This window comes from Morone saxatilis, unplaced genomic scaffold, assembly GCF_004916995.1.
Source record: "Morone saxatilis isolate NCDOM2014 unplaced genomic scaffold, NCSU_SB_2.0 Contig12, whole genome shotgun sequence".
Classification (NCBI taxonomy): domain Eukaryota; kingdom Metazoa; phylum Chordata; class Actinopteri; family Moronidae; genus Morone; species Morone saxatilis.
The window spans coordinates 11,071,245-11,080,538 of record NW_023339674.1 but is presented as its reverse complement, the minus strand read 5'-3'; the positions used below and the strand labels follow the sequence as shown (position 1 = coordinate 11,080,538).

Genomic DNA, 9,294 nt, shown 5'->3' with positions numbered 1-9,294 from the left:
AATTTATAAACACATTAACACCAGTATAAACTGACGCAAAAGTTGCTGTACAGTGGATGGAAAACTGAAAAAAGGCAAATACATACAGAAAAACACATTGGGACATAACTAAAAAGACAAAACAGAAAAAACACATTGGACCCAACAATCCAATATTCAATAAAACATGGATATGAGTTATAGGAAAACCCTTGCAATATTGGGGGCAGCACCCAACATCCGAAAATACATGGATGGAGCAGGAAGTACAGGGTTAGTGAACAGGGTGGGGCCAGCCCATTTAGTGCCTTATATCATTCATTGATGCAAGAACAAAAATGGTCTTGCATCTATACAACATAATTTGTAAAAAACAAAAACAAAAGCTACCTTCCATGTCCACTTCTATTGCATCAAGATTTCTGCTGGATTAGCCACAGTTGTCAGAGTCATCCACTTGCTCCTCTGTAGCAGGTGCAACCAGCCGGTCGTATGAGAAAGCCAGCATCATCTGTATTAGACAATAAAATATAAATATAAATATAAAAAGACAAGAAAAAAAGGGGGGATGAACTGTTCAGGAAGGAAGCTCTGAGATGCAAAACAAATGTTGGATTGTCTAATATATTTTGTCTATTTTTGAAATCCAATTTTGAGATTTCTTTCTCTCACACACAAAAAATAAACTCCTCTTAAAAATCTTATTTTAAAAAATGAGCATTTAATTGTCTAAAAAGAATTTCTGGTGAGCCTGAAATCAATTTGAATCAAATATGAAAAAATGTATCATATATCTTCTCGTCTGCCTTGACACTAGTGGCCATTTTTTCTCTTTCAAATATATATTTAGCAGCACTAAACTGATGTTCGCACAAAGCACTTCATGTAGCTGCAGAGTGAATCCTGGAGACTGATTTTGAGAAATTTCAAATATTTTAACGCACTGTGAACCCCAAATCCTTGCTTCAGAGCTGTCAGAGATGTACAACAGCATGTCCCTTAGAATGAAACTAATGCAAGAAAGAATTGACAGGGCCTTGGAGGGGGATTCCTGGTGGACCTAATTTGGAAGAAAGAAGTGCAAGGTGAACTCCCTTTTACCTGTTTTAAAGTTCACACACTCCTTCTCTCCCAGGCACACACTCACTCTGGTTTTGTTTTCTACTTTTTCAATGATAATGGAAACATTTGGTTGCTGAGCTGTGGTTTGCCCACGCTTCATTACAGACATTACAAGCATTTTGTTATGCTTGTTTGTTCCCTAACGCAAGAGGAGCTGCTGGCTATAGATGTCAACTCACATTTCCAATTCCTAACTTTAAACCCTTTTGTGTGGTTTGTTTGTTTCTTATCTGTTCTAATTAGATTCTCACTGCAATATTTGCTTGAAACTGTAATGAGACCCACATTTGCACAGATTATGGAGCCTGATTTTAACCATAACAGATGCTTTGTCTTGTGCACATGGATAATGAGGCATTTCAAAGATATGGCATATCAAAGAGTGCCATTTATTTTTATTAATACAAGCACATGGCAGAACTTGTGCTCATTAATCATTATCTCCTCAGCCAATCACATCACTCATATGTATTAAACGAAAATTAGTAACCTAAAAGAGAAAGGAACTTATGGAAAATAATATTATTGCCATGCACGAGGCCATTAGCACAAATACTGAGCCAAATTTAAATTATGTTCCTTTGTACGTTGTATTTTGTTTTGTGGAGATTCTGAAAGTGACCAGAGATCCAGTGATTGACAAAGTTTATCCTATGAATAAAATAAAAGTAAAAACAAAAATTTGCTACATTATTTTCAGATTTTGCTTGTTTTTATTTAAGTAATCATTAGGTGTAGGTATTTTTTAGACATTTTACAATATTGGTGCCAAGTTTTGCTACTTTTTCCATATCATAGTTTGGAGAGTATTAAACGTATTTTAAACATTTTTGTTTATTTTAACAAAATATGCTAAATAATGTTAAATAAAGGACATTGCATGCTCTGAAAAAGTACTGAGATTTGATACCAAACCTTCCAGCACTGAAGGAGAAACAGTCTCTTTCAACCCTCAGATTGTTGCATAAATGGACAATCACAAACAAAGGTCCACTTCCTTCACTCAACCACAGACATAATAATAAGAACATTTGTTTTTTTTCTCATTCGGTCTCATTGCCTTTTGCATACCGTTAGCAGGGCCAGCAGTGCCATCATTACCCCCATCATGATATACATGTTCTCAGTAAGGCCACCAGCCCACAGAGGACCCAGGATGGTAGCCAGACCTCCCACTGAGCGACGCACTCCCTGACTAAAACCTGCAATACAAGCGAGACACAAAAGACATTAGAGCTTAACACACTTAATAAAAAAAAAGGTACAGGACTTGTAAAATGTGTTGTTTAAAATGCACAATCCATGTCAGTGACAAATGACTCACAATATTTATTATACAACAGCCTGAATGATATATATATATATATATATATATATATAAAAAAAAACATTGAATACCAAATATCATCCAACATGAAATACTTTCTCTTCTCCACTAGATGGTGTAGTTTCTCACCTTGTGTTTTCTCAGCAGTAACTTTGGAGAAGAGGGAAACTTGGGCCACAGCTACAAATGGCAAACCCAAAACCTGCAGAAACACCCCAATGATGAACTCAGTCAGCTGCCATGGGAAACCACCTACAGAAGACACAGATTGCAACAGAAAACACCAAAACAGTGAGTGAATAAGCATGATAAAGCCAGATTCTAATGGGAAATTTAAAATGCTGATCATTGAGGATGTGTCTATTCTTTAGCTTGCTTTTCATAGAATGAGGATGTTCTATATTTAGCCTCATCAGTAAGTAATGCACCTTCTGGAATTAAACAGACTCTTGAAATTAAGCTTTTTTTTTTAAATGGCAGCATCAGTTGCTGTTGATGAAGATCTGTGTGTATAATAACAACAGTGAAGACTTCCTTCAGTGCAATCTGACCTAGAGGCTTAGCCAGGAAGATGAGGCACCAGACACCGGAGATGTTGCAGATGGTCAGTCCGATGGCCAGGACCACCCGCTCAGCAACACGCCGGCTCAGCCAGCGCACAAACAGGAAGCCAGCGATCACCTCTACACCGCAGAGACAGTACATCACGCTGTTCTCCAGCTCCCCATAACTGAAGTACTTCTGGGTCAGCGGGGTCACCATAGTCTGAGGAGGGAATGGAGGGAGACGTTGGCACAGTTATGTAATTCCCATATTAACAAGTATTTTCTCCTAAAAAGTCCTGAACACATGAGCTTCTTGAATAGTCTCCTAATTAAAGAAATATCAAGATAACCTTTTATTCAATCATATTGCATCTGTGTGTAAATGTGTGTCTTTACTGCACCTCCAGCGCAGTCTGATTGAAGAGAGTGATGAACTGAGCAGCCAGCAGCACAACCACCTCTTCTCTCAGGAACTCTAGAGAAACAAAGAGACAGTCAGAGACGGACGACCTTCACGGTTTCCTCGTTGCTACAGAGAGTCATTGCTATCTCCATGAGTTGTTAGCCATCTGGATATCTTGGTAATCTCTGAAAGAAGTGTTATACAGTGTCTATATCTGGGCATCTCCTCACAAAGGAGGACAGGACAAAGACAAATTAAGCCTTTCAATGGACTAGCCACCATTTTTAAACCTCATCAGCATATTACAGAAAGACACATTTAAGACTGTTCATCAGAGTGCAACCTAGGCCCAGTTAAAAAGGTAATCTAAGTAAACAAAGGTAACAAAACTTAGCCAGTTGAAGTTTACAACTTAAAACAGGCAAAAGGATGAATAAGGAAGGAAAAGTCCAGTAGTGTTAAGTAAATCAAATACAATGGGAAAAAGTTTTTTAAACATTTTACTTTCAAGTTTTTAACAACTGGATGTCCGACATTTTTACTTATTTTCAAGCCACCCACCTCTGGATATGCTGAAATTCTTAAAGGGGCTGGAAGACTCATGGGACTCTGATGGCACAGGGGAGAGAGGTGGAGAGATGTGATTCAGTGTGGCGTTTGAGGCAGTGGGGGTCCGGTGTGTGGGTGGGCTGGATGTCACTACTGAGCCGTAGGACCCCGTTAGCTCCTGGGACACCATTAGCGGCTTTTCCTCATCATTGTCTTCTTCCACAAGCCCTTGCTCGCTCTCCTCCTCCTCCCTGCTCCGGCTTGTCGAATTCTCCTTGGCCTTCCCCTTCTCCAGAGGTGGTAGGTCCCAGTACATGAAGACCACGGCCAGTTGAAGGAGGATCCACAGTAGGCACATGAACAACTGCAGGGGGTGGAGGAAGAGCGTTACAGCTTTTCTTTGGTGAGGCAACAATGTGCTAGGTTGAAACAACTTCATTTGTACCATATTTTGGTCCTTACCCCTGGTGCAGTATATTTATTGACCACAAAAGGACCCAGGTGGAAATCACACAGCCTCAGGAAGATGTTAAATGCTGGACCTGTGTCAAACAAAAAGTTAAAATGTGCTTTACCATATGTTAGCACCAAACCTTAGCAAATAAAAAAAATAAAAAATCTCAAAAGCAACTACAACCGTACAGACTATTTCTTTCTGACACATTATGTGTCATTACCCATGCATTATTATTAAACATGTGAAATGTATTAGGAAGCTAGATCTGTGTGTAAAAAACACAAAACAATCACAATTCATAATTATTAAACTCAAATGATCAGCAGTCAGCAGTTACTATTAGTCATCACAAAGCTAAGGAGCACTCACCAATCAGAAGGCCAGCTTGCCGACATGCCATGACAGCAGCGAACACAGTGGCGCGGTCCTCAGGGGCAGTGCTTCTGGTCAGGAGGCCAAAGATAGATGAGCCAGCACCTGTGCCAATGCCTAAGGAAAAAACATATTTCATGAGTAAATTACTGCTGACCCATTGAGGCTGAAAACTGGAGCGCTGGAGAGGATGTACATCATTGTGCTATTGTGTCATATAGCTTCTTATTATGTTCCTAAAATACACGAGGCCAGAGATGTTGTGCCTCGTTGTATCAGTATCAGTATCAGTGTATCAGTATAGTATAGTATCAGTGAGCTTCAATTCTGAGATTTTTGGCTGCTATTGAGTGAATTTAAAATGTTATCTTTTCAGTTGGGTGTACCTTTACATAATGATCTTGCCAAGCTGCACTGATATGCGGGGTGTATTCTACTGGCTTGCCACCAATGAATGAACCAAATGAATAAATAGTCACAGTGTCACTTTGTGCAGACTCACCTGCCACCAGTCTGCTTGACAATAAGAGCCACTTGGAGAAGCCCATAAAGTACATGAAATTACCTGCAGAGTAAAAAGAGTATTATTTATTATTTAGTATTCAAAAGTAAAGAAAAAGTTCAGTATATAATAGTACTGGGATTCAAGGGGTTAAATACTTTTAAAGCAAGTAGTGGTGGAAATAGGAAAATATGAGTGGACTCACCAATTATCTCAAAAAGGTTTGCAAACAAGATGATCTTCTTTGTGGCCCCTGTCCTGTCAGACCAGTGTCCAAACAGCGGGCCCGACAAGAGGCCACTCAAGCTGAATGCTGACAGGGCCAGACCCAGAAAGTAAGGCGCTGCATCTAAAGTCTGCAAGTACCTCCATATTGTGGGCAATATTACAGCTGGGGAGACAGAAGTAAGCAAATATATGTATAAGTACATTTTCTCGTAAAGTATTGTTATATATCAGTGTCTGATTTGACTTGAGTGATGCTGAGTCCTTAGATCAGAGCTGATCGACCATACTGTGGCTCCATTGGGCTGCCTGTAAGTGAGCGTAATCACCCAGGCTGCATCCCCAATGTTTATTGAAACCCTGTGACTGCCCTGAGCCCTATCGTAACATTAATCAGAGGCGGAGCGATACGAATACGCATCATAACTGTAGATATTTGCCTTAATTAACAGTAAATTATTGATAAACTAATCCATATATATTTTGTACCTACCATCAGACCTTCCTGACAACTAGACTTGTAGTTGTATAAGGTCTGGAAAAAGATATTTTTTAACTTAAATATGTTAAACTATTAATGCTCAGTAACGCAGAAATAGCTGCCTGAACTCTTTGTGGTAGCTCTTTCACTTCCAGCTTTATTGTGACATAGACAAAGGGTATCGCTGACTCAATACAATCCTAATTCAATTCTGTGGTCCGGGAATTCCAGATAGCAATCATTGCTGAAATTTTCTTGTCATCTGGGTGGCCTTGCCATTGTTTCATCACCCTGACAGAGATATCTATATGCGAGAGGGAGGGAAACTATATGTATGTGAGGGACCAAAACTCTCTAATGCAATCAAATACAACAGTCCTATAATAAATACTACTGTTCTGAATCTTAATGGCAGTGTAAGCGTGGCGTTGATATAACGGCTCTTTGTATTGTATTGTAAAGCGTTTCTAGTTTGCCAATATATGCAATTGACAAGGAGAAAATAACACATATAACATATTTTAATATAAATCCTCAAGGCAAACACAAAAACAAGTTCTTGTCTCAACAAAAACTGAACATTTTACTTGCAAGTAGTGATCATCGCAGGAATATATTACACTGCAGTGCAGTGTATCGAGTGACCAGACACTTCAGATTCACACATCAATAACATGTTCCTACAGGTGTTGCAAACCCTGTTGCAATCATAGCTCAGGAGGCATCTGTATAAGGGCCTAAACTATGTGCTGACCCTTGACCCTTTCAGTTAAATACCAACTGTTCTGCAACTTGATCTATGGAAAAACATCAAGGTTGTGTTGGTGTTGTTTGGTGTTAGGCTATTTTGAAGTTTTAACAGCCTGAGAAAGATTTCCTATTCTACAATTCCACACAAATTCCACAGGGGGGGTTCTTTGAGGCAGAATCTTTAATTTGTTAAACAGATGGTGTAGATAAAATGTGCTTACAATACAATGGAACAGTGAGATGAACTGATTGAATAGTGAAGCTGCATTGATTCACTCATTGCCTCAGATAGGCTCATAATGGCTGTCTCCTCAGAGGAGGTAAAATGTCAACAGGCTCCAACACTAATTAACATATTAACCAAATTCCAGTAGGCCAAGTATGTTCCATAGTCACTAAAATGAATGTCACAGTGAAAAAAAAAAACAAAAACATAGCATCAACCATCAGAAAGATATCAGTAATTATGATTCATTATAACTTTATTTAAAATAGCCTGACCAAAATGAAATGACAGTAGCCTATGTGTATGGTCTTATTAGAGAAGAGAACTTATTAACTCATAAGATCATTTTTTCTGTCCCATTCTAATACAGATAATCAATTACTGGGACTTAAAAGGGCGAACGCCAGAATAATGATCCACAACAGCACCTTACCATATTCCACACCGCTCAGCAGAAACAGAAGACCAATGGTGAAGTATGTCAGCTTCCTTTTCCGTCGGTTATCCATCGTGTTTGCCCTGCTATAATCCTCTTTCTATACTTTGACTGATCGCCTTCATGATTCCTGCAGATACACGTTCATTGTAGTCTCTCTCTGCCAAAACAGCGCAGCTATAATCCCGAGTGCAGTGCTTCCAATTAGAGGAGTACGCAGGGACATGTCACCAAGCCTGTCCGCAGCCCGTTTGGAAAATGCTTAAAATAAGAATGCATATTGTTAACATAGCTTTACAGTGAGTGCGCACGGAGCGGTACACTCCCTGAGCAGGTAATGCCTGAAACAGCAGCCCTGATCCGCAAACACTGCACAAGGCAAACGTCCCCGGGATGCTCCTGCGCAGTTAAATCCCAACCTACATCACTTCCGGGGGACTAACATAAAGCATGACACAGTCCCAAGCACTGAACCCCCACTGCCGTTGAAGAGTTAGTGCACACATGTCAGAGGAGATGAGATATGATGATGTTATTTTGAAAAGAGAGTCATTTTCAGCAAGTTTATGTAGGATTTCCACAGTAAAATGAGTAGAAATTATTGAGAAGGCAGAGAAGACTCAAGGTAAGTTAGGTTAAAAAGACAAAGAAAGTTATTTTAAAGACAGCTCTTTACAAAATACATCTACAGCAGTCAAATTACTACACAAGCTGTAGCCTACTGGAAAACCTCAAAATATAAAGCTTAAGCTGTATGAACTCCAAAAAAAGTATGCCAGAAAATCATGTGGTAGCAAAATAAGTTATTCCACAGGAGAACATGCCTGGTCCAGTTATTCTATGGCCTCTGATTTAATGCAGGTTACAGCTGCACTTTGTCACTTCTGTGCTCCGGACCAAGGCTGTTGTTGCCACCAGTGGGAAAACGAATTTACATACATGATTTACTCCAGCCATTCACCTGCAGGGCATGTGAGCGAATAACCCACAGTTTCTACAGTTTACAGTGTGTCAGAGGTACAAACATTAATCATCCTGGGTCCTGTGATACTTAAAAAGCTGTTTCAGTGGCTTTTCCACCCCAGCAAGAATATTCTGATGCAAAACCGTTTAGGTAGGAAATGTTACATTTAAGTTACTGATCAAGACAAAATCTCCTCCAGACTCTGAAGCTGCAGTACTTAAATGGCTTTCAAGAAAAAACCATACAGTATACCATTCAAATTTAATATTTCCAGTTGGACTTCCAACATATATATTCCTATAATAAATTGTGTGGTACTCATACAATTTCTTTCTTTAAGCCTACGTGCTTATTCTACAGCATCACTACATTCAGATGTATTTAAGACTTCCCACGCACATATCAGGAGTCTGTGTGAGTCACTGGCAGTGTTCCATCTCCATCCTGTGACATCAATTACTGACACTGAGAAGTCTGTGCTGCACACAAAAGCTGCCTCTTCACCCTTAATTTAATTGTATGTCTCCTGAGCGTCCACATTTTAGTTTACTGCCATCCAAGCAAATATAGAACGGTTGCCTATGGGATGCTGGGTAATAAAGTCCCATCTGCGAAGTGGGAGAAAAATATTTTAATTTCCTAAAATATTTGCCAGAGCATCCTGTCAACATGTCAAGTTCAAATATTTTAAGTACCTCAAGGCTGTTTAATTTGTGGTTTGCTCATGCCAAGCAAAAACAGCTTGAAGATAAAAAAAAGTTTCAAAGCTGTTTTTGCTTGGTATGAGCAAACTACAAATTAAACAGCCTTGAGGTACTTGACACATTTTTACTTTCAGTCAGTCTAAATCCTTCAGTCAGTCAGTCTAAAACTTCTTGCCATCGGGATTGATGTCCATTACATCAAAAATATCTTCAAACAGAATTCCAGCTATCTCTGTTCTGGTCTATAAACTT

General features: G+C 39.3%; 1 protein-coding gene across 1 annotated transcript in view; it reads right to left on the bottom strand.

Moving 5' to 3' along the window:
• The window catches only part of mfsd8l1 (major facilitator superfamily domain containing 8-like 1), a 9,402-nt gene extending 1,620 nt beyond the window's left edge, over positions 1-7,782 (bottom strand). Inside the window, exons 1-11 of the mRNA XM_035653925.1 lie at positions 7,372-7,782; positions 5,462-5,647; positions 5,257-5,319; positions 4,752-4,871; positions 4,388-4,467; positions 3,938-4,289; positions 3,375-3,448; positions 2,980-3,193; positions 2,558-2,680; positions 2,173-2,303; positions 370-490 (exon numbers count right to left, since the gene is read on the bottom strand). Of these exons, the coding sequence (XP_035509818.1) occupies positions 410-490; positions 2,173-2,303; positions 2,558-2,680; positions 2,980-3,193; positions 3,375-3,448; positions 3,938-4,289; positions 4,388-4,467; positions 4,752-4,871; positions 5,257-5,319; positions 5,462-5,647; positions 7,372-7,447 (1,500 nt within the window). The 5' untranslated portion in view covers positions 7,448-7,782 and the 3' untranslated portion in view covers positions 370-409. The remainder of the gene's footprint in view (positions 1-369; positions 491-2,172; positions 2,304-2,557; positions 2,681-2,979; positions 3,194-3,374; positions 3,449-3,937; positions 4,290-4,387; positions 4,468-4,751; positions 4,872-5,256; positions 5,320-5,461; positions 5,648-7,371) is intronic.
• Positions 7,783-9,294: the final 1,512 nt, after the last annotated feature.